This window comes from Poecile atricapillus, chromosome 37, assembly GCF_030490865.1.
Source record: "Poecile atricapillus isolate bPoeAtr1 chromosome 37, bPoeAtr1.hap1, whole genome shotgun sequence".
NCBI classification, from domain to species: Eukaryota; Metazoa; Chordata; class Aves; order Passeriformes; family Paridae; genus Poecile; species Poecile atricapillus.
In genome coordinates this window covers 3,251,166-3,275,054 of record NC_081285.1, presented here as the reverse complement: position 1 = coordinate 3,275,054, position 23,889 = coordinate 3,251,166, and the positions used below count along the sequence as shown (strand labels likewise).

The 23,889-nt window shown below is 54.1% G+C and overlaps 3 protein-coding genes, 1 long non-coding RNA gene and 1 other non-coding gene across 14 annotated transcripts in view; 2 read left to right on the top strand and 3 right to left on the bottom strand.

The window, feature by feature from the left end:
* The first annotated feature begins 1,020 nt into the window (after window positions 1–1,020).
* On the top strand, window positions 1,021–9,033 carry PDZD4 (PDZ domain containing 4). Its single transcript, XM_058861607.1, has 6 exons — window positions 1,021–1,095; window positions 3,526–3,618; window positions 4,377–4,439; window positions 5,557–5,658; window positions 6,664–6,756; window positions 7,386–9,033. Exons 1-6 carry the CDS (start codon window positions 1,036–1,038, stop codon window positions 8,598–8,600), a joined length of 1,626 nt encoding a protein of 541 aa, XP_058717590.1. The 5' UTR covers window positions 1,021–1,035; the 3' UTR covers window positions 8,601–9,033.
* Window positions 9,034–9,363: 330 nt separating this feature from the next.
* On the bottom strand, window positions 9,364–17,942 carry RPL10 (ribosomal protein L10). Its single transcript, XM_058861606.1, has 6 exons — window positions 17,784–17,942; window positions 16,827–16,885; window positions 16,322–16,429; window positions 14,114–14,252; window positions 10,104–10,266; window positions 9,364–9,658 (listed from the first exon to the last, which is right to left on the bottom strand). Exons 1-6 carry the CDS (start codon window positions 17,804–17,806, stop codon window positions 9,506–9,508), a joined length of 645 nt encoding a protein of 214 aa, XP_058717589.1. The 5' UTR covers window positions 17,807–17,942; the 3' UTR covers window positions 9,364–9,505.
* Window positions 10,273–13,856, top strand: LOC131591129 (uncharacterized). The gene is made up of 3 exons (XR_009280263.1): window positions 10,273–12,811; window positions 13,706–13,747; window positions 13,799–13,856. It is a non-coding gene; the product is annotated as an uncharacterized LOC131591129 (long non-coding RNA).
* Window positions 12,354–12,498, bottom strand: LOC131591179 (small nucleolar RNA SNORA70). The gene has a single exon (XR_009280281.1). It is a non-coding gene; the product is annotated as a small nucleolar RNA SNORA70 (small nucleolar RNA).
* Window positions 17,943–19,461: 1,519 nt separating the features above from the next.
* Window positions 19,462–23,889, bottom strand: part of FLNA (filamin A) — an 83,068-nt gene continuing 78,640 nt past the window's right edge. For 5 of the 10 annotated variants that reach the window (XM_058861532.1, XM_058861533.1, XM_058861528.1 and 2 more), the window contains 4 exons: window positions 23,254–23,472; window positions 22,253–22,474; window positions 20,089–20,774; window positions 19,462–20,036 (listed from right to left, as the gene is read on the bottom strand). In XM_058861532.1, the coding sequence (XP_058717515.1) occupies window positions 20,587–20,774; window positions 22,253–22,474; window positions 23,254–23,472 (629 nt within the window). In that variant the 3' untranslated portion in view covers window positions 19,462–20,036; window positions 20,089–20,586. Of the gene's footprint in view, window positions 20,037–20,077; window positions 20,775–22,252; window positions 22,475–23,253; window positions 23,473–23,889 lie in introns of all 10 variants that reach the window. The other 5 variants (XM_058861531.1, XM_058861535.1, XM_058861530.1 and 2 more) reach the window with 5 other exon arrangements.

Sequence of the window (23,889 nt, the reverse complement as noted above, 5' to 3'; positions counted from 1 at the left end):
TGGGGATTTAGGGAATTTTTGGGGGGATTTAGGAGATTTGGGAGGGGATTTAGGAGATTTTGGGGGGATTTGGGGAATTTTGGTGGGGATTTAGGAGGTTTTGGGAGGGATTTAGGGGATTTTCGGGGGATTTAGGGATTTTGGGGGGGCTATAGAGGATTTTGGGGGGATTTAGGAGATTTTGGGGGGATTTGGGGGGGATTGAGGAGGTTTTGGGGGGGATTTAGGGGGTATTTAGGAGATTTTGGGGGGATTTAGGGGATTTTGGGGGGGGATTTAGGGGGTTTTGGGGGGACTATAGGGGATTTTGGGGGGATTTAGGGGGTCTATAATTTGGGGAGGGGGTCTATAGGAATAGGGGTGGGGCAGAGGGGTCCTGTGGGGCTTTGGGGGGGTTTTGGGGGGGTCTGGGGGGTCTTTGGGGGGTCTGGGGGGTCTTTGCGATGTCCGTGGGAATTTTGGGGTCTCTGGGGTCTCATCGGGCGCCCTCATTTGCATTGGCCACGCCCCCATCGCCGCGACCACGCCCATATTGACCACGCCCCCATCGGCGAGACCACGCCCACATTGACCACGCCCCCACTGCCTGGCCACGCCCCATCCCCCTCACTGCCTGGCCACGCCCCCTCCGGCCTGGCCACGCCCCCATTCCTGGCCACGCCCCCTCCCCTCACGGCCTGGCCACGCCCCCTCCCCTCACGGCCTGGCCACGCCCCCCTCCCCTCACGGCCGCCGCCGCCGCGGCCGGACCGGCCCGAACCGGCCGGAACCGGAGCCGGAACCGGAACCAGAACCGAAACCAGAACCGGAACCAGAACCGGAACCACCAACCCCGGCCCTTCGAGCCTCCCCCGGGCCGCGGAACCGGCCCGGAGCCGCCCCCGAGCCCCCGGCCCCGAGCCCGCCATGGGGGCCGGGGGGGGGGCGCGGGGCGGGCGCTGCCGCCCCCCCGAGAGAGGGGGGCGAGGCTGAGGAGGGGGCGGGGGGGGGTCCCCGGGGGTGAGGGGGGGTCGCAGGTGAGGGGGGGGTCCCGCCATGGGCTGCAACATGTGCGTGGTGCAGAAACCGGAGGAGCAGCACCGGGTGATGCTGCAGGTACCGGGATGGGGGGAAATGTGGGGAGGGGGCGAGGGGAAATGGGGCTGGGGGCGAGGGGAAAATGGGGCTGGGGGCGAGGGAAAATGGGGATAAATGGGGAGGGGAAATGGGGCTGGGGGCGAGGGAAAATGGGGATAAATGGGGAGGGGAAATGGGGCTGGGGCGAGGGGAAAATGGGGCTGGGGGCGAGGGAAAATGGGGATAAATGGGGGAGGGGAAATGGGGCTGGGGGCGAGGGGAAAATGGGGCTGGGGGCGAGGGGGCTGCAGGTACCGAGCTGAGGGAAAATGGGGCTGGGGGCTCGGGGGGAATGGGGGGTAAATGGGGAGGGGGAGAGAGGGAGAATGAATGGGGAGGGGGCTGAAGGTACCGGGCTAGGGAAGGATAAATGGGGAGGGGGATAATGGGGAGGGGAGGGAAATGGGTCTGGGGGCGCGGAGGGGGAGGATGAGTGAGGAGGGAGTGTGGGAATTGGGGAGGGGGGGGATAAAGGAAATGAGTCTGGGGGCTCGGGGGCTGCAGCAGCCGGGGATTGGGGGAGGGGGACAGGTAAAGGGAGAACAATTTGGGGGAGGGGGCTGGGCGGGTTTAGGCCAGGTAAATGAGGGGTCTGGGGGCTTCGGGGGGGTGGCACAGCCGAGTGGGGGGGGGGTCCTGGGGGGGCTTCAGGGCCAGGTACAGGTGGGGGGAGGGGCGCAATTTGGGGAGGGGTCGGGTCCAGGCCAGGTAAAAGGGGGAGGGGTGGAACAGGTGAGGGGGGTCTGGGGGCTTCGGGGGGGGGGGTCCTTGGGGGCTTCAGGGGCCGCTGTGGATTTGGGGAGGGGTCTCGGTGTCCCCCTCGCCCCCCGCCCCCACGGTTGCCATGGAAACCGCGCCCGCCGCTTCCGGGCGAGCTCAGACAATGGAGGGGTGGGCGGGGGGCTCGGGGGGGCTTTGGGGAGGCTCCGGGGCTGAATTTGGGGAGGGGGATGGGGGGGACAGCGATGGTTTGAGGGACAATGGGGATCCCCTCGGAATTTTGAGGAGGGGGTCCTGACATCCCCTCCCCCCCATCCCCCAGGTGAGCGGGAAGGAGGGTCGCGCCGGGGGGGTCCCCGGGGGGGGTCCAAGGAGCCTCTGGTGCTGCAGGTGCTGAGGAGGAGCCCCCGGGGTCGCCCCCCTCCCCACCCCGGCGGGGGGAACCCCCCGAGCCCCTCCTGGGGGGGGCCGGGACCCCCGCCCACAATTGGGGGAGGGGGGCTGGTGGACAGCGGCACCCAGACCGACCATCAGCTTCGAGAGCCGCCTGGGGGGGGCCGAGCCGTGAGTGGGGGGCGCCGCGACCCCCGGGGGGGGCTGGAGGGGACCCCCGGACACCCCCGGATCCCTGGGGAGACCCCCTGAGCCTTAGAGACCCCCCCAGGGACCCCCGGACCCCTCCCCAATTCCTTGAGGAGCCTCCCTTGGCCCTTGGATCCTCCACAGACCCCTCCCCAAATTCTTGGGGACCCCCCCCTTGACCCTTAGACCCCTCCAGGGACCCCAATTTGGGGGTCTCCCCCCACCTGACCCCCCAGCACCCCTCACTGGCAGCTGCTGAAGCCCCCAGACCCTTTTTGGGGGTGTCCCCCCTTTCAGAGACCCCTTAAACCCCCCCCATTGTGACCCCAGACCCATTTTGGGGTGTCCCCCCCCATTTGAACCTTTCTGACCCCTTCAGGACCCCCCCTCTGAGCCCCAGACCCATTTTGGGTGTTCCCCACCCCCAGGACCCCCCCAGACCCATTTTTGGACCTCCCCCCCTCCCCAAAAACCCATCAGGGACCTTTTTATGAACCCCCTCCCCCCCTTAAACCCCCCCCAAGACCCCCCCAAAACCCTCTTGGACCCCTCCCCCCACTCTGGGACCCCCCCCCGATATTTTTTTGTGCCCCCCCAGGCCCCCCCTCCCCCAGGATTATTTTGATCCCACGGATTTGGGGGAGCCCGAGCGCCCCGAGGAGCTGGAATATGAGGTGGGGGTCCTGGGGGGGGTCCTGGACCTTTTGGGGGGGGTCCTGAATAATTTGGGGGGGGTCTGAACAATTTGGGGGGGTCCTGAACAATTTGGGGAGGTTTGGGGGGAATTTTAGGGAGTTTGGGACCCCCAGATTTGAAAAAAATGGAGCCAAAATGAATTTTTTGGGGAGGGGGTAATTGAGGGGGGGATGGGAAATTGGGGAGGGGTCCTGGATTTTTTTGGGGGGGTCTTGAGTCATTTTGGGGGGGTTTGGAGGGAATTTGAGGGAGTTTGGAGAAGTTTGGGACCTTCAGGAATGAAAAAAAACGGAGCCAAAATGAATTTTTTGGGGAGGGGGGAGTTGAGAGGGGGGATGGAAATTGGGGAGGGGTCTGGGGGTCTCGGGGGGGGTCGCGGGGGTCCCCCTGACCCCCTGCCCCCCCCCCCAGGAGGTGGAGCTGTACAAAACCAGTCACAAACTGGGAATCACCGTCTGCTACCGCACGGACGGCGAGGAGGACCCCGGGATCTACGTGGGGGAGGTTTGGGGAGGGGTCTTCAAATCTGGGGAGGGGGTCTCTGTCTCTAAAAATAATCCTAAAAATCGTTAAAAAAAAATTCCTCCCCAAAAAGTAAAAAAAAAAGCTCCAAAAATTAAAAAAATGGAGTCAAAAATTAAAGAAAATCCAAATTTTGCACTGAAAAATTCGCCCCCAAAATCTCCCTCAAAATCCAAGATTCCCCCCAAAAAATTTCCCTAAAATCCCCCAAAATTCCCAGAAAAATCCTTCAAAAAATCTCACCCCAAAATCCCCCAAAATCCAAAAATAAATCCCAAAGAAATCCCCCAAAAATCCCTAAAAAATAAAACAATCTCCCAAAATTCTCTAAAGTCCTCAAAAAAAATCCCAAAGAAATCCTAAAAAAAACCCAAAATAAATCCCTAAAATATTCCCTAAAAAATCCACAATTCCCCCAAAAAATCCCAAAATATTCCCAAAAAAACCCCAAAAAATTCTTAAAAAATTCCAAAAAGAATCCCCCAAAACTCCAAAAAAAACCCAAAAATTTCCAAAGAAATCCCAAAGAAATCCCCCAAAAAATCCCTAAAAAATTCCCCAAAAAGCCCAAGAAATCCCCCAAAATTCCCCAAAAAATTCCAAAAAACCCCAAAATTCCCCAAAAATTAAAAAAAAAATCATATTTTGGGCCATCCTGTGGGGTTGAATAGGAAACCCCCTCCCCCAATTTTGGGGACCCTCCCCAAATTTGGGATTATTTTGTGTCCCCCCCTCCCCAGGTGAACCCCAACAGCATCGCAGCCAAGGATGGGAGGATCCGGGAGGGCGACCGGATCATCCAGGTGGGAATTGGGGGGATTTGGGGGGGATTTGGGGGGTCCTGGAACCTTGGGGAGGGGTCTCAGGGAAGGGGGTGGAGTTTTTGGGTGGGGGGTTTGGAGTGGGGGCAGCTCCAGGTGGTTTTTTTGGGGTTTTTTTTGGGATTTTGGGAGTGGGGAAATATTGGGATTTTCATATGGGGATTTTTGGGGACCCCTCGGTGCCTCCCCCACCCCAAAAAATCCCCCAGGACCCCCTAAAACCTCCCCAAAACCCCCATAGAGCCCCCCCACCCTTAAAAGACCCCCCCAGGACCCCCCAAAATCATTCCAAAATCTCCTTAAATCCTCCCAAAATTCCTTTCCCCTGCCAGAACTCCTTCATGGAGCCCCCCAACCCTAAAAAGACCCTCCAGAACCCCCCCAAAATTCCCCAGGACCCTTCCCCACTCCAAAAAGACCCTTCAGAACCCCCCCAAATTCTCCCAGGACCCTTCCCCACCCCAAAAAGACCCCCCAGAACCTCCCCAAATCCCCCCAGGACCCTTCCCCACCCCAAAAAGACCCCCCAGAACTCCCCCCAAATCCCCCCAGGACCCTTCCCCACCCCAAAAAGACCCCCCAGAACCCCCCCAAATTCTCCCAGGACCCTTCCCCACTCCAAAAAGACCCCCCAGAACCCCCCCAAATTCCCCCAGGACCCTTCCCCAGCCCAAAAAGACCCCCCAGGACCCCCCCAAATCCCCCCAATGAGCTCCCCCAACCCAAAAAAGACCCCCAGGACTCCCCCAAATTCCGCAGGACCCTTCCCCACCCCAAAAAGACCCCCCAGGACCCCCCCTAACCCAAAAAGACCTTCCAGAACCTCCCCAAATCCCCCCAGGACCCCCCCTAACCCAAAAAGACCCTCCAGAACCTCCCCAAATCCCCCCAGGACCCTCCCCACCCCAAAAAGGCCCCCCAGGACTCCCCTAAATCCCCCCAATGATCTCCCCCACCCCAAAAAGTCCCCCCAGGACCCCTCAAAACCCTCCCAAAAACCCCTTAACCCCCCCAAACCCCCTCTACCCCATTCCCTCCATTTCGAGGGGGGGTCCCGGGGGTCTCCCCCCCCTTTTTTGACCCCTCCCCAAATTCCCAGATCAACGGGGTGGAGATCCAGGACCGGGAGGAGGCCGTGGCCTTCCTGACCCGCGAGCAGCAAACCAACATCTCCCTGCTGCTGGCCCGGCCCGAGAGCCAGGTGAGCTCCAGAAAATGGGGAGGGGTCTCCACACACCCCGGGGGGCGTCACGGCTCCTGCTGGGGGGGTCCCGGCTCCTTCTGGGGGGGTCCCGGGTCTTTTTGGGGGATTTTGGGGGAATTTCTGGGAGTTTGGGAGCACCAAAGATGAAGGAAAAGGAAACAAAATGAATTAAATTGGGGAGGGGGCGGCTGGGAAATTGAGGAGGGGTCCTGGGAGTGTCCCAGAATTTGGGGAGGGGTCCCGGGTCCTTCTGGGTGCGTCCTGAGTCTTTTTGGGGGGTTTGGGGGGAATTTCTGGGAGTTTGGGAGCACCAAGGATGAAGGAAAAAGAACCAAAGTGAATTAAATTGGGGAGGGGGTGGCTGGGAAATTGAGGAGGGGTCCTGGGAGTGTCCCAGGAATTTGGGGAGGGGTCCCGGGTCCTTCTGGGGGGGTCCCGGGTCTTTTTGGGGGGTTTGGGGGGAATTTCTGGGAGTTTGGGAGCACCAAAGATGAAGGAAAAGGAAACAAAATGAATTAAATTGGGGAGGGGGCGGCTGGGAAATTGAGGAGGGGTCCTGGGGGGGACCCAGGAATTTGGGGAGGGGTCCTGAGTCTTTTTAGGGGGTCCCAGGATTTTTTGGGGGGGATTTGGAGGGAATTTCTGGGTGTTTGGGAGCACCAAGGATGAAAGAGGAGGAGGCAAAATGAATTAAATTGGGGAGGGGGCGGCTGGGAAATTGAGGAGGGGTCCTGGGGGGAGTCCCCAGAATTTGGGGAGGGGTCCTGAGTTATTTTGTGGGGGTCCTGAGTCTTTTTGGGGGGGGTTGGGGTGAATTTTTGGGAGTTTGGGACCCCGGAGATGAAGGAAAAGGAACCGGAATTGATTTGGGGAGGGGGCGGGGGGGGGGGATGGGAATTTGGGGAGGGGTCGCGGGGGGGGATGGGAATTTGGGGAGGGGTCCCGGGGGGGGGATGGGAATTTGGGGAGGGGTCCCAGGGGTCCCTGACGCCCCTCCCCCAGCGGTGGAAGGACAGCGACCGCGAGGATTTCCTGGATGAGTTCGGATCCGATGAGGAGGGGGAGCTCAGGGGGGCCTGGACCCCCCCCGGGCAGGTGAGAAATGGGGAAAAAACGGGAAAAAATGGGAAAAAACGGGAAAAATGGGAAAAAATGGGGAAAAAACGGGAAAAAATGGGAAAAAATGGGAAAAATGGGAAAAAATGGGAAAAAATGGGAAAAAATGGGAAAAAATGGGAAAAAAATGGGAATTGGGGGAGGGGAAAATGGGGAAAAAATGGGAATTGGGGGGAAGATGGGAATTGGGAAGGGTTAAAATGGGTCTGGGGGATTCCAGGGGAGTGGGGAAGGGGCGGGAGGGGTAAAATATGGGGGAAAATGGGAATGGGGAGGGGGAAAATTGGGAATTTGGGGGAAAAAAATGGGAATTGAGGGAGGGAAAATGGAAAAAAATGGGAATTTGGGGGGAAAACGGAAATGGGGGGGTTTAAAATGGGTCTGGGGGATTCCAAGGGAGTGGCGAAGGGGTCGGGAGGGAATTGGGGAGGGGGTCCTGGGGGCGATAAGAGGTTCCGGGGGGGGTCGATATGAATTGGGGAGGGGGTCCTGGGGGCGATAAGAGGTTCGGAGGGGTCGATATGAATTTGGGTGGGTGGTCCCGGGGGTCCCGGGGCTCGCTGCCCGCGGGGGTCCCTCCACCGACGCCCCCTCCCCAAATCCCGCAGCCCCCCAGCCCCGCCACTCCCGGCCGCGGGGCCGAGCCCGACAGCGGCGTGGGGCGCACGGACGAGTCCACGCGCAATGAGGAGAGCTCGGAGCACGATCTGCTGGGCGAGGAGGGCTGCGAGGGACCCCCGGCCCAGCCCCCCCGGCCCCCCCCGCCCCGCCGGGACCCCCAAAATCCCCCGAATTCACCCCAAAACGCCGCCCGGCTCCACGCAAAAAGCGGCGCTGGAGGAGCGGCCGCGCGGAGCGGCTCCGGCTGCGGGTCGGCGGGAAGAGCCGGAGGTGGAGCGGGCGGGCGGCGCGGATCGGGGTTAGGATCGGGGTTAGGAGCGGGATCGGGATTAGGAGCGGGATTAGGATTGGGATCAGGATTGGGATCAGGAGCGGGATCAGGAGCGGGATCGAGCCCGGGGTTGTGCCCGGCGCTGCCGGGCTCGGTGTCGCCGCCTCCCGCCGCTCTGAGCCCCGCGGAGCTGCGGCGGTACCGAGCCCTGCGCGGAGCCGGAGCCGCGGGCCGGGCCGAGCTGGCTCGGCTGGAGGAGGAGCTGCGACATCTGGAATTCAAATGTCGCCACCTCCTGAGGGCCCAACAGCTGGAGCGGCTCCGCGAGCGGGGCCGCCGGGCCTGGCGCGACCCCCGCCCGGGGGTCGAGGGTCCCTTGGCCGATATCGCCGAGGCTCCGGAGCGCGACAGCACCAGCGCCTACAACACGGGCGAGAGCTCCCGCAGCTCCCCGCTGCTGCTCCGGGCCGGGCTCGGAACCGCCGGTACCGCTCCCCCCGCTGCCCCCGGCACCGCCAAAGGGCCCCGGGGCAAACGGCCCGGCCGGGACCGGCTGCTGAAGGCTCGGGCCATCAAAATCCTGGAGGAACGAGGAGGCTCCACCGATGACGACGCGAGGAGCGAGTTGAAAACCGGGCGCTACTGGAGCCGCGAGCAGCGCAAGCAGCACCTGGCGAGGGCTCGGGAGCAGAGGAAACGCCGGGAATTGCTGCTCCAAGCTCGGCCTGAAGGTTCCGGGGGTCCCGGGGGTGTCGGGGGGGTGGCGGAGCCCCCCCAGCAGCAGCAGCAGCAGCACGGGCAGGGGTCGCGGCGGGGGCTGCGCAAGAGGAGCCGCCGTATCCTGGATAATTGGGTGACGATCCAGGAGATGATGCTGGCTCAGCACGGGGGGCGTCTGGAGCATCCCCTGCTCTCCGTCACCACCGTGTGACCCCCAAAATCCTCCCCAAAATCCTCCCCAAAATCCTCGCACCGAGGACAAACCCCCCCCTCCCCCCCTCAGCGTTGTCGCCTCTTTGTGTCCCCTTTGTCCCCTCCCCCACCCAAGCACAAAGTGAGGGGGGGTCTCCCCCTCCCCCCTTTATCCCCTCCCCCCCCCATTGTCGTGTCTGTGGCCGTGCTTAGTTTGGGGTTATTTAGGGATTTTTTTAGGGTTTTTTTACACTTTTGTCGCTTCCTCTTCTCAGCCCGGGCTTGGTTTGGGGGGTCCTAAACCAGCCCTGGGACCCCTCCCCACAAAAAAAAAACCAAACCCCCAAATTCTGGGGTGTTCCCCTCCCCCACCTCTGTGTGTGTCCGTCGGGGGAGGGGGGGGAGGAATTTGGGAATTATGGAAAAAAACAAGGAAACCTCGTTTTTACTCATTTCACCCCTTTTTGTGTTGCCTCGTGTTTGGGGGGGTGGGAAATCATGGGGACCCCCCCCCCAAAAAATAGGTGCGGGGGGAGGTGATAAAACTTGGGGACCCCCTCCCCAAAAAAAATCAGAGTGACAAAATTTGGGGACCCCTCCTGAACCTCCTGGGGACCCCAATGGAGGAAACTTGGGGACCCCCTGACCCTTCCCCGAATTTCCAGGACCCCCCAAAACCCCACGAGGCAAAATTTGGGGACCCCACCACTTCAGAGACCCCCAAAACCCCCCCAAAAAATCCCCCAGACCCCCCCAAATCCCCCCAAAAAGGCGCCACCGACCAAGGAACAAAAACCTTTAATTCCACCGAGCCCCCAAAACCCACCCAGGCCCCTCCACGTCCTCGGGTTCCCCGCAGATTTTGGGGGTTCCCCGCGGATTTTGGGGGGGTCCCTGGGTATTTTGGGGAGGATTTGGGGGGTCTCAGGCGTGCAGAGCCCTCCAGCGATCCAGGGGACCCCGGGCTGGGACGTATTTGACGCCGCAGCCGTCGGGGATGAGGCGTTTCTGGGCCACCATCTCCTCGAAAGCGTCGGCGTTGAACTTGGTGAACCCCCATTTCTTGGAGATGTGGATCTGGGGGAACCCCAAAATCAGCTCAGGGACACCCCAAAACCCCCCCACACTGAAATCTGGGGCATCCCAGACCCTCCTAAAACTTTCTGGCTCCTCAAAACCCCCCCAAAATTCCAACTTTGCCCCTCCCAGCCCCCTCCACCTCCTCTTTATCTCCCCATCCTCCCACCCCCATCAATTTTGGGGCACCCCAAGCCCTCCCAACCCCCTGTAAATTTTTTGGGGGTCCCCCGAGATATTTTGGGGTGTCCCAGAACCCTCTGGCACCCCAAAATCCCCCTAAAAAACCCCAAAAACTCCAAATTTGCCCCATCAGAGCCTCCCCCACCTCCTCTTTCTCCCCCCATCCTCCCACCCCCATCAATTTTGGGGCACCCCAGGACCTCCCACCCCCCCTGTGAATTTTTGGGGGTCCCCCCGAGCTATTTTGGGGTGTCCCAGGTACCTTTTGGCGCCCGGGGAATTTGAACTTTGCCCTCCTGAGCGCCTCCACCACGTGCTCCTTGTTCTGGGCCTTGGTGCGGATGGACATGATCACCTGGCCAATGTGAACCCGAGCCACCGTGCCCTGCGGCTTCCCGAACGCTCCGCGCATGCCCGTCTGCAGCCTGGGCAATTTGGGGAGGGGTCGGCACGGGGGAGACCCCAGAGCCATCCCAGGAAAGGGGCAGAGACCCCAGAGCCACCCCAGGAAGGGGAATGAGACCCCAGACCCATTTACACAATGAGTTCTGTCCTGTTAAAGTGGGGAGTGGAACCCAAAATCTGCCCTTGATGCGGGTCTGGAATCTGGGAATGGGAATTTGGGGAGGGGTCGGCACTGGGGAGACCCCAGAGCCACCCTCAGAAAGGGAGTGAGACCCCAGACCCACCCTCGGAAAGGGAATGAGACCCCAGAGCCATCCCAGGAAAGGGGCAGAGCCCCCAGACCCATTTAGAGAATGAGTTCTGTATCTCCAGTCCTGTTAAAGTAGGAGTGGGATCCCAAACCAGCCCCAAAATCTCAGTCTGGAGCCTGGGAATGGGAATTTGGGGAGGGGTCGGCACGGGGGAGACCCCAGAGCCATCCCAGGAAGGGGAATGAGACCCCAGACCCATTTACAGAACGAGTTCTGTATCCCCTGTCCCCTTAGAAGTGGGGAGGGGAACCCAAAACCAGCCCCAAATCCCAGTCTGGAATCTGGGAATGGGGAATTTGGGGAGGGGTCGGCACTGGGGAGACCCCAGACCCCTCCCAGGAAAGGGAATGAGACCCCAGACCCACCCTTGGAAAGGGAATGAGACCCCAGACCCATCCCAGGAAAGGGAATGAGACCCCAGAGCCATTTACAGGACGAGTTCTGTATCCCCAGTCCTGTTAAAAATGGGAGTGGGATCCCAAACCAGCCCCAAAATCTCAGTCTGGAGCCTGGAAACGGGAATTTGGGGAGGGGTCGGCACTGGGGAGACCCCAGACCCATCCCAGGAAAGGGAATGAGACCCCAGACCCATTTACAGAACGAGTTCTGTATCCCCAGTCCTGTTAAAAGTGGGGAGGGGAACCCAAACCAGCCCCAAATCCTGATCTAGAATCTGGGAATGGGGAATTTGGGGAGGGGTCGGCACTGGGGAGACCCCAGAGCCATCCCAGGAAGGGGAATGAGACCCCAGACCCATTTACAGAACGAGTTCTGTATCCCCTGTCCCCTTAGAAGTGGGGAGGGGAACCCAAAACCAGCCCCAAATCCTGATCTAGAATTTGGGAATGGGGAATTTGGGGAGGGGTCGGCACTGGGGAGACCCCAGAGCCATCCCAGGAAAGGGAATGAGACCCCAGACCCATCCCAGGAAAGGGAATGAGACCCCAGAGCCATCCCAGGAAGGGGAATGAGACCCCAGACCCATTTACAGAACGACTTCTGTATCCCCTGTCCTGTTAAAGTGGGAGTGGGATCCCAAACCAGCCCCAAAATCTCAGTCTGGAGCCTGGGAATGGGGAATTTGGGGAGGGGTCGGCATGGGGGAGACCCCAGACCCATCCCAGGAAAGGGAATGAGACCCCAGACCCATTTCCACAATGAATTCTGTATCCCCTGTCCTGTTAAAGTGGGAGTGGGATCCCAAACCAGCCCCAAAATCTCAGTCTGGAGCCTGGGAATGGGGAATTTGGGGAGGGGTCGGCACTGGGGAGACCCCTGGAGACCCCAGACCCATCTCAGGGGGGTTTAAAGCCCCCAGACCCATCCTAGAGGGAGTTTCAGTGCCCCCAGTTGGATTTTTGTGCCCCCCAAGATGATTTTTGTGCCCCCAGTTGGATTTTTGTGCCCCCAGTTGGATTTTTGTGCCCCCAGTTGGATTTTTGTGCCCCCAGTTGGATTTTTGTGCCCCCCAGGAATTTTTTGTGCCCCCCAGGATGATTTTTGTGCCCCCCAGGATGATTTTTGTGCCCCCAGTTGGATTTTTGTGCCCCCCAGGATGATTTTTGTGCCCCCAGTTGGATTTTTGTGCCCCCAGTTGGATTTTTGTGCCCCCCAGGATGATTTTTGTGTCCCCCAGTTGGGTTTTTGTGCCCCCAGTTGGATTTTTGTGCCCCCCAGGATGATTTTTGTGCCCCCCAGGATGATTTTTGTGCCCCCAGTTGGATTTTTGTGCCCCCCAGGATGATTTTTGTGCCCCCCAGGATGATTTCTGTACCCCCCAGGATGATTTTTGGGGTTTTTGTCCCCCCGGCCCCTTTGGGTGCCCCACCAGGGGGGGGTGGGGGCCCTACACAGCCGGGGGGGGGAGGGGTCTCTGTTCGCAGCCATCGCACGCCGGGACCCCACGGGGGGAGGGGCCACGGCCGGCTTAATTAACTGCGGAATTCATTAATTAATTAATCAATTACACCCTCACAATTAACAGGGACCCCCTCTGGGATCCCCAAACCCCCCCTCCCCCCGATTTCAGGACACCCCCAATTCCTGGGGACTTTTCCCATTAAATTTTGGGAACTCCCCGAGGATTTTGGGACCCCCCGGGAACTTTGGGACCCCCTGAGGGGTTTGGGGACCCCCTGAGATTTTGGGAAGGGACCCCCTGAGAATTTGGGGAGCCCCCCAGGATTCTGGGATCCCCTGAGAAAGGATTTTGAGGATTTCAGGGTCCCACTCGTTGATTTTGGGCTTCCCCTGGGTATTTTTGATGCCCCCCCAGGTGATTTTTGGGCTCCCCATGATGTTTTTGGGGTCCCCCTGTTGATTTTTGGGCTCCCCCCGTGTGTTTTTGGGCTCCCCATGATATTTTTGGGCTCCCCCCAATGTTTTTGGGCTCCCTCAGGTGATTTTTGACCCCCCTCAGGTGATTTTTGGGCTCCCCTGGGTGTTTTTGGGCTCCCCCCGATGTTTTTCAGGCTCCCCGTTGATTTTTGGGCTCCCCCAGGTGATTTTTGACCCCCCCAGTTGATTTTTGGGCTCCCCCCGTGTGTTTTTGGGCTCCCCATGATGTTTTTGGGCTCCCCCAGTTGATTTTTGGGTTCCCTTGGGTGTTTTTTGGCTCCCCCAGTTGATTTTTGGGTTCCCCATGATGTTTTTGGGTTCCCCCTGATGTTTTTTGGCTCCCCCAGGTGATTTTTGGGCTCCCCCCAGGTGTTTTTTGGCTCCCTCAGGTGATTTTTGGGGTCCCCATGATATTTTTGGGCTCCCCCAGTTGATTTTTTGGCTCCCCCAGTTGATTTTTTGACCCCCCCAGGTGTTTTTTGGCTCCCCCAGTTGATTTTTGGGCTCCCCCAGTTGATTTTTGGGTTCCCCATGATATTTTTGGCTCCCCCAGATGTTTTCTGGCTCCCACCTGTCGGCCCCAGGTGATTTTTGACCCCCCCAGTTGATTTTTGGGCTCCCCCAGTTGATTTTTGAGTTCCCCCAGTTGATTTTTTGGCTCCCCCAGGTGTTTTTTGACCCCCCCAGTTGATTTTTGGCTCCCCCAGTTGATTTTTGGGGTCCCCCTGGATGTTTTTGGGCTCCCCCAGTTGATTTTTGGCTCCCCCAGTTGATTTTTTGGCTCCCCCAGTTGATTTTTGGGCTCCCCCAGGTGTTTTTTGGCTCCCCCAGTTGATTTTTTGGGCTCCCCTGGGTGTTTTTTGGCTCCCACCTGTCGGCCCCAGGTGATTTTTGACCCCCCCAGGTGTTTTTTGGGCTCCCCCAGGTGATTTTTGACCCCCCCAGTTGATTTTTTGGCTCCCCTGGATGTTTTTTGGGCTCCCTCAGTTGATTTTTGACCCCCCCAGATGTTTTTTGGCTCCCCCAGTTGATTTTTGGGTTCCCCATGATGTTTTTTGACCCCCCCAGGTGATTTTTGACCCCCCCAGGTGTTTTTTGGCTCGCACCTGTCGGCCCCAGGTGATTTTTGACCCCCCCAGGTGATTTTTGACCCCCCCAGTTGATTTTTGGGTTCCCCATGATATTTTTTGACCCCCCCCAGGTGTTTTGTGGCTCGCACCTGTCGGCCCCAGCGCAGGATAACATTTTGTTGATGCGGATGACGTGGAAGGGGTGCAGGCGCACGCGGATGTGGAACCCGTCCTTGCCACAGCTCTTCACCATGTACTTGTTAGCGCAGATCCGCGCCGCCTCCAGCGCTGGGGGGCACAGGGGGCGTCAGGACCCCTCCCCAAATCATGGAGACCCCTCCCCAAATCATAGAGACCCCTCCCCACAAAATACCGGGGAGGGGACGCGAAAAAATGAGGATTTTAGGTGAAAAAATGAGGATTTTAGGTGAAAAAATGGGATTTTAGGTGAAAAAATGGAGATTTTAGGTGAAAAAATGGGGATTTTAGAGGAGAAAATGGGGATTTTAGGTGAAAAAATGGGATTTTTGGGTGAAAAAATGGGATTTTAGGTGAAAAAATGGGAATTTTAGGTGGGAAAATGGGGATTTTAAGAGAAAAAATGGGGATTTTAGGTGAAAAAATGGGGATTTTAGGTGAAAAAACGGGGATTTTAGGTGAAAAAACGGGGATTTTGGGTGGGAAAACGGAGATTTTAGGTGAAAAAATGGGGATTTTAGGTGAAAAAATGGGATTTTAGGTGAAAAAATGGGGATTTTACGTGAAAAAATGGGGATTTTAGGTGGGAAAACGGAGATTTTAGGTGAAAAAATGGGGATTTTAGAGGAGAAAATGGGGATTTTAGGCAGGAAAATGGGGATTTTAGGTGAAAAAATGAGGATTTTAGGTGGGAAAATGGGGATTTTGGGTGAAAAAATGGGGATTTTAGGTGGGAAAATGGGATTTTTTGGGTTTTTTAAAGTGAGAATCTGGGTTTTAAATTAATATTTGGGGTTTTTAGGGGAAATTTGGGGTTTTTAGGTGCAAATGTCAAGGTTTTAGGGGATATTTGGGGTTTTTAGGGGATATTTGGGGTTTCAGGCCCTTGCCACAGCTCTTCACCATGGACTTGTTAGCGCAGATCCAGCGCTGGGGGGCACAGGGGGGGTCAGGACCCCTCCCCAAATCACACAGACCCCTCCCCACAAAATACCGGGCAGGGGACGCAAAAAAATGGGGATTTTGGGTGAAAAAATGAGGATTTTAGGTGAAAAAATGGAGATTTTAGGTGAAAAAATAGGGATTTTAGAGGAGAAAATGGGGATTTTAGGGAGGAAAATGGAGATTTTAGGTGAAAAAATGGGATTTTAGGTGAAAAAATGGGGATTTTAGGTGAAAAAATGGGGATTTTAGGTGAAAAAATGGGATTTTAGGTGAAAAAATGGGATTTTTGGGTGAAAAAATGGGGATTTTAGGTGAAAAAATGGGGATTTTAGGAGAAAAAATGCTATTTTTGGGTGAAAAAATGGGATTTTAGGTGAAAAAATGGGATTTTAGGTGAAAAAATGGGGATTTTAGGGGGGAAAATGGGGATTTTAGGTGAAAAAATTGGGGATTTTAGGTATGAAAATGGGGGTTTTAGAGAAGAAAATGGGATTTTTTTTGGGTTTTTAAAGTGAAAATCTGGGTTTTAAGAGAAAATTTGAAGTTTCAGCGGAAAATTTGGAGTTTTTAGGTGAAAAAGTTGAGGCTTTAGGTGAAAATTTGGAAGTTTTAGGTAAAAATTTGAGGGTTTTAGGTAAGGATTTGGGGGTTTTAAGGGAAAGTTTGGAGGCTTTAGGTGAAAATTCGGGGTTTTTAGGTGGAAATTTGGGGTTTTAGAAGAGAAATTGGGGGTTTTTAGGAGAGAATTTAAGGTTTTTAGGGGATATTTGGGGGTTTCAGGTCCTTGCCACAGCTCTTCACCATGTACATTTCCCAAATCCCCCCAAAAAATCCCAAACCCTCCCAAAAGACAAAGAAAAAACCTCCAAAACCTCCCCAACCCCCCCAAAAAAACCCCAAACCCCCCCGAAAAACCCAAAATAATCCCAAACCCTCCCAAAAAACCCCTAAAAAAACCCCAAACCCCCCCGAAAAACCAAAAAAAATCCCAAACCCTCCCAAAAAACCCCTAAAAAAACCCCAAACCCCCCCAAAAAACCCAAAATAATCCCAAACCCTCCCAAAAAATAAAGAAAAACACAAAAAAAACCCTAAAAAACCCCCAAACCCCTCCCAAAAAATTCCCAAAAATTCCCAAAATCCCCCCAGAATTCCCCAAATCCCCAAAATATTCCCCAAAATTTCCCAAATCCCCCCAAAATGTGGATTTTTACCCTCGGAGCTGAGCTGTTCGTACTCATCTGACACCATGTGCCCGCACAGGGGGAATTCATCAACTTTGGCTTTTTTCCTTCCCAAATCGAAAATTCGGATTTTTGGGTCTGGGGGAGACAAATTTGGGGGTCAGGGAGGGGTTTTTTGGGGGGGTTTCAGTGAAATTTGGGGTTTTCAGTGAAATTCAGGATTTTTTGGGGGGGATTTGTAGTGAAATTTGGGGTTTTTAATGAAATTTGAGGTTTTTTGGGGGGATTTCAGTGAAATTTGGGGTTTTTTTAGTGAAATTTGGGGTTTTTTGGGGTTTTTTAGTGAAATTTGGGGTTTTTTGGGGGGATTTCAGTGAAATTTGAGGGTTTTTTTGGGGGATTTCAGTTAAATTTGGGGGTTTTAATGAAATTTGGGGTTTTTGGGGGGATTTCAGTGAAATTTGGGGTTTTTAATGAAATTTGGGGATTTTTGGGAGGGTTTAATTGAAATTTGGGGTTTTTTGGGGGCACTCACCAGGGACCCCCCGGCAGAATCGAGATTTGGGGTAGGGTTTGTTCTTGCAGTAGCGATAACTTGAAAAAAATGGGGAAAAAAACAAAAAAAAAAGTCAAAGACCCCTCCCCAAAATCCCCCAGAGCTCAAAATTCATCCCCAAAATCCCCCAGAGCTCAAAATTCATCCCCAAAATCCCCCCGACCCAAAGAATCCCGGCTGGAGCCCCCAGACCCTTTTAAACCCCCCCAAAATCTCATTTTTATCCAGCCCTTGGAGCCTTTGGAACCCCCCAAACCTTTCTGGAATTCCCTGAAGCCCCCAGACCCAATTTCACCTCAAAATCCCTTTTTTAAACCCCTCCAAAACTCTTTTTTAAAGCCCCCAGACCCATTTTTAATGCTCCCAGACCCATTTTTAACACCTCCAGACCCATTTTTAACGCCCCCAGACCCTTTTTAAACACCTCCAGACCCTTTTTTAACACCCCCAGACCCATTTTAACGCCCCCAGACCCATTTTTAACCCCCCCAGACCCATTTTTAACACCTCCAGACCCATTTTTAACACCTCCAGACCCATTTTTAACACCTCCAGACCCATTTTTAACGCCCCCAGACCCTTTTTAAACACCTCCAGACCCTTTTTAACGCCCCCAGACCCTTTTTTAATGCTCCCAGATTCATTTTTAACACCCCCAGACCCATTTTTAACACCCCCAGACCGTTTTTAACACCCCCAGACCCATTTTTAACGCCCCCAGACCCATTTTTAACGCCCCCAGACCCTTTTTAACGCCCCCAGACCCATTTTTAACCCCAATTATTCCCCATTTAACCCCTCCCTGACGCCCCCAGACCCTTCCCAACCCCTCCAAAATTCCCTTTTCTGACCCCCCGACCCTTCCGAAGCCCCAGTGACGTCACAGCGGCCTCATCATCACGTTTTCCCGCCGCCTTATGACGTCACGCGCCTCACCATCGCGCCGGCCGGCGGCCCATGGCGGCTCCGGGCCTCGGGCACCTGCGGGGGGACAGAACGGGACGGGTTGGGGGCGGCGGGACCCCAAAAAAACCCCTTAAAAACCCCAAAAACCGCGCGGGGCCCAACCCGGCCGCGCCCGCCCCTCACGCCCCGCACCGACCTCGCCGAGCGAAAGAGGCCGCGGGCGCCTGCGCGCTGCTTTTATAGCGGCCGCGCACTTCCGGTGCCGCCCCGCACTTCCGGCGGCGCTCTGGCCGCCCTGGAGGACTCCGCGGGCGGGAAGCGGAGGCGAGGCCGGGAGGCGCTGCCGGGGCCGAGCGGGGAGCGGGAGCGAGGCCGGGAGGCGCTGCCGGGGCCCAGGGGGCGGCGCGGAGCTTTGGGATCACGGGAGGCGCGAGGGGAGCGGGAAAACCGCGGGGAACGCGCGGGAGAACGGCGGGAAGGGAGGCGACCATAGAGACGGGAGGAGCCGCTCTGGCCCTCTCGGCCACCATAGAGAGGAGAGGCGGCCAATCAGAGCGCGCGGGTGGAGGCGGCGCAGGCGCAGTGAGGCCTGGCCGCTGATTGGTTGCGCTTGGTGACGTCACCCGAATTGCATTATTAATGAGGAGGGCGGTGCTTGCGCCGGGTAATTTGCATAATTTGCATAAAGGGGCGGAGCGCCAGGGGGCGGTTTTTAGTCGCCGAAATTAAATCCGTATTAAAAAGATATTTATATAAAATATTTAATATTTAATATAAATAAAAGTTATAATGGATAATATGCGAATAAAATATAAATAATGCATAGAAAATGTTAATTAATTAAACATCTCATAATATATTCATATGCCAATTGTGCTGCATGTTAAGACGTTAATTAGTTGTAATTATTATGGATTAATGCTGGTTAATGATATAATTTATAGAAAATAAAATTCTATAATTAATTAATTGAATACTATCAATGGTATCAATAAATATTATTAATTTTATCAATAATTAATATTAATTATTTAATTATCAGAATTAATGACAGAAATTCCTACAAATTTATAGGGAAACCTCCCAAAATTTATCCTCCCCTCCCCCACCCCCAATTTCCTCTCCCCCACCCCAAAATTCCCCTCCCCCCCCAAAACTCCCCTCCCCCACCCCCAATTTCCCCTCCCCCACCCCCAAACTCCCCTCCCCCACCCCCAAATTCCCCTCCCCCACCCCAATTCCCCTCCCCCACCCCCAAACTCCCCTCCCCCACCCCCAATTTCCCCTCCCCCACCCCCAATTCCCCTCCCCCACCCCAATTCCTCACCCCCATTTCCCCTCCCCCACCCCCAAATTCCCCTCCCCCACCCCCCAATTCCCCTCCCCCACCCCCAATTCCCCTCCCCCACCCCCAATTTCCCCTCCCCCCCCCAGAGAAGCTTCCGGAACCCAAACGAAGCTGAAGGATTTTTATTGGGGGAGGGGCAGCGTCGGGACCCCCCCCCCGGGGTGATAAAAAATTCCAATAAAATAAAAAAAATCGGGAAAATCGAGGGGAGGGGGGAGGGGAGCGGTGAGGAGGGGGAGGGGCGGTGGTGGGGGAGGGGCGTGAGGGGCGTGGGGGGGTCAAAGACCCCCAAAAAAAAGGGTGGGGGAGGGGAAAGAGGGAGGAGGAACCCAAAGTTGGGGGATCCCAAAATTTGGGAAAAATTCCCCAAAAAAAAATCGGAGATGGGGGGAGGGGAGTGAAAGGTGAAGGGGGGGGTGGGGGAGGGGATCCCCCAATTTTGGGTGACCCCAAACTCTGGGAACGGCCCCGGAATTCTTCAGGATCGGCCCCAAAATCCTGGAAAAGTCCCCAAATTGATTTTATTTTATTTTATTTTATTTTAATTTTATTTTTGGGGTTGGAAAAAATCCTCAAATTTTTCAGGATCAGCCCCAAAATCCTGGAAAAGTCCCCAAATTGATTTTTGGGGGGGAATTTTTGGGAGTTTTGGGGAATTTTTGGGAGTTTTGGGGAATTTTTGGGAATTTTGGGGGATTTTTGGGGAACTTTTGGCCAAGATTCACCAACTTGAGGCAACTTCTGGGAATTTTTTGGGAATTTTTTGGGAACTTTGGGGAACTTTGGGGAACTTTCACCAACTTTGAGGAACTTTTGGGAATTTTTGGGGAACTTTGGGGAACTTTTGGCCAATTTTGAGGAATTTTTTGGCCAAGTTTGAAGAACTTTGAGGAACTTTTGGGAACTTTCACCAATTCTGGGGAACTTTCACCCAACTTTGAGGATCTTTTGGGAACTTTCACCAATTCTGGGGAACTTTCACCCAACTTTGAGGGACTTTTGGCCAAATTTGAGGGATTTTTGGTCAAGTTTGAGGAACTTTTGGCCAAGTTTGAGGAACTTTGAAGAACTTCCCCCAACTTTGAGGAAATTTAGGCCAAGTTTCAAGAACTTTGAGGAACTTCTAGGAACTTTCACCAACTTTGAGAGACTTCTGGTCAAGTTTGAGGGACTTTTGGCCAACTTTGAGGGACTTTTGGTCAAGTTTGAGGGACTTTTGGTCAAGTTTCAGGAACTTTGAGGAACCTTCACCAACTTTGAGGGACTTTTGGCCAAGTTTCAGGAACTTTCACCCAACTTTGAGGGACTTTTGTCCAAGTTTGAGGAACTTTCACCCAACTTTGAGGGACTTTTGGCCAAGTTTGGAGAACTTTGAGGAACTTCCACCCAACTCTGAGGAACTTTGATGAACTTTTGGGAACTTTCACCGACTCTGGGGAACTTCTCGCAGATTTTGGGGACCCCCAGGGGTTTTTTTGGGGCCTCTCAGGGCACGGAGACGCGGAAGGGGCTGTTGGGCACGTGCTGCTCGCCCCACTTGACCACGAGCACGTAGTCGCCGCGCTCCCGCAGCAGGTAGCCCACGTTGTAGAGTTGGTTGCCCAAGTGCTTGACCACGATCTCCTCGCAGGGGTTCCGGGGTCCCTGGACCCCCACCAGCAGCATGTTGTTACCTGGGAAAGGGAAAAATAAAAAATAGGAATTTTGGGGATTTTGGGGGGATTTTTGGGATTTTTTTGGGATTTTTTGGGATTTTTTTGGGGATTTTTTTGGTCATTTTTTTGGGATTTTTGTGGATTTTTGGGGATTTTTTGGGGGATTTTTTTGAGATTTTTTGGGGATTTTTTTGGGATTTTTGGGGATTTTTTTGGAGATTTTTTTGGGATTTTTTTGAGATTTTTTTTGATTTTTGGGGATTTTTTGGGGGATTTTTTTTGGATTTTTTGAGATTTTTTTTGATTTTTGGGGATTTTTTTTTTATTTTTGGGGGGATTTTTTTGAGATTTTTTGGGGATTTTTTGGGATTTTTTGGGGGATTTTTGGGGGATTTTTGGGGATTTTTTGGGGTTTTTTTCTGGATTTTTGGGGGATTTTTTGGGATTTTTTGGGATTTTTGGGGGGATTTTTGGGGGATTTTTTTGGGATTGTTTGGGGATTTTTGGGGATTTTTTTTAGGATTTTTTGGGATTTTTTTTTGGGTTTTATTTCGAATTTTTGGGGATTCTTTGAGGTTTTTTTGGGGATTTTTTTTGAGTTTTTCTTGGGGTTTTTTTTTCAGGTTTGTTCGAGTTTTTGGAGTTGGTTTGGGGTTGTTGAAAGTTTTGGGGATTTTGGGGAATTTTTTTCCAGGTTTTTTGGAGAGGTTTTGGGGCTGTTTCAGGGTGAATTTTGGGCAGCTTTAAGGTGATTTTTTTGAGTGATTTTAAGGTGACTTTTGGGCTATTTTAAGGTGATTTTTGGAGTGATTTTAAGGGGATTTTTGGCCTATTCCAGGCTGATTTTTAGAGCTGTTTCAAGGTGATTTTTGGGCTCTTTTAAGGCAATTTTCGGAGCTATTTCAAGGTGATTTTTGGAGTGATTTTAAGGTTAAGATTTTTGGCCTATTTTAAGGTGATTTTTAGGCTATTTTAAGGTGATTTTTGGAGCTTTTTAAAGGTGATTATTGGCCTATTTTAAGGTGATTTTTGGAGCTAATTCAGGCTGATTTTTGGAGTGATTTTAAGGTGATTTTTGGGCTATTTTAAGGGGATTTTTGGCCTATTCCAGGCTGATTTTTAGAGCTGTTTCAAGGTGATTTTTGGGCTCTTTTAAGGCGATTTTCGGAGCTATTTCAAGGTGATTTTTGGAGTGATTTTAAGGTTAAGATTTTTGGCCTATTTTAAGGTGATTTTTAGGCTATTTTAAGGTGATTTTTGGAGCTTTTTAAAGGTGATTCTTGGCCTATTTTAAGGTGATTTTTGGAGCTAATTCAGGCTGATTTTAAGGTGATTTTTGGGCTATTTTAAGGTGATTTTTGACCTATTCCAGGCTGATTTTTAGAGCTGTTTCAAGGTGATTTTTGGAGTGATTTTAAGGTGATTTTTGGCCTGTCCCAACCTGATTTTTGGGGCTATTTTAGCTCATTTTGGGAGCTGTTTATTTCTTCACTCACCAGCCTTGCTGCAGTCCACAGTGAAGGAATTTTTCTGCCCCACGAAGCCTTTGCTGAGCCCCAAACCTTTGGCCACCACCTTGGAGGCGTCAGAGAATTTGGGGGGTCCCTGGGGGGCTCCGGTGGGGGTGGGGGCGGGGGTGGGACCCCCGTGTGCCCCCCCCGAGTCCAGCAGCACCGAGGAGCTCTCCCGGAGGCTGTGGCTGCTCACCAGACGAGGCCCTAAAATGAGGGGAAAAAAAACCCCAAAATTTGGGTTGAGAACCCCAAAAAAATCACAGGGGGGGTGGGGGGAGAAGCCTGAAAATGTGAGGTTGGAAATGGCAAAAAGAATTCGGGGGGTGGGAGGTTGAAAGTGGAGAGGTTGGAGGTGAAAAATTGGGAGGTGGAGTCTTAAAATCAGGGGTTGAACGGAAAAGTCCCAAATTCCCCCCAAAATCCCCCCCAAACCCCTCCCAAATTCTCCCAAATCTCCCCTCCCACGCCCCAAACCCCCTCAATTCCTCCCCAAAACCCCTTTAAACATCCCAAATACCCCAAAAAAACCCTTTAAACCCCCCCAAACCCCTTTAAATCCCCCTAAAACCCCTTTAAACCCCCCAAACCCCTTTAAATCCCCCCAACCCCTTCAAAACCTTTATTAAATCCCCCCAAAACCCCTTTAAATCTCCCCAAATCCCCTTTAAACCCCCCCAAACCCCTTTAAACCCCCCCAAATCCCCTCTAAACCCCCAAATCCCTCCCAAACCCCTTTAAACCCCCCCAAACCCCTTTAAACCTCCCCAAATCCCCTTTAAACCTCCCCAAATCCCCTTTAAACCTCCCCAAATCCCTTTTAAACCCCCCAGACCCCTTTAAATCCCCTTTAAACCCCCCCAAATCCCCTTGAACTCCCCCCAGACCCCTTTAAATCCCCTTTAAACCCCTCCAGACCCCTTTAAACCCCCCAAATCCCCTTTAACTCCCCCCAGCCCCCCTCTCCCCCCAGCCCCGGCGCTCACCGGTGACCTTGGCCTTGAAGGGGCTCCCCACGATGTGATGGGGCCCCCCGAATTTGATGTGGATGAGGTAACTGCCGGGGGCCATGGGGGTGTAGCTGACCCTGAAGCCCTCGGGACACTCCTGGCACTCCATGGTCACCTTGGACGGGCCCTCGATGGTCACGGCCAGAGCGCCCGGACCCGCCTTGGACGTGTTGACCACGAACTCGGCCGCCGAGCCTGAGCCACAAATGCCATGGGAAAGAGAATTTCAGACACAAATCCCACTGGGAAAAGGGAATTTCACACACAAATCCCACTGGGAAACAGAGCCTGAGCCACAAATCCCATGGGAAAGAGAGCCTGAGCCACAAATTCCACTGGGAAAGAGAATTTCAGACACAAATTCCACTGGGAAACAGAGCCTGAGCCACAAATGCCACGGGAAAGAGAGATTGAGACACAAATTCCACTGGGAAAAGGGGATTTGAGAGACAAATCCCACGGGAAAGAGAGCCTGAGACACAAATTCCACTGGAAAAAGGGAATTTCACACACAAATCCCACGGGAAAGAGAGATTGAGCCACAAATGCCACGGGAAAGAGAGATTGAGACACAAATTCCACTGGGAAAAGGGAATTTCACACACAAATCCC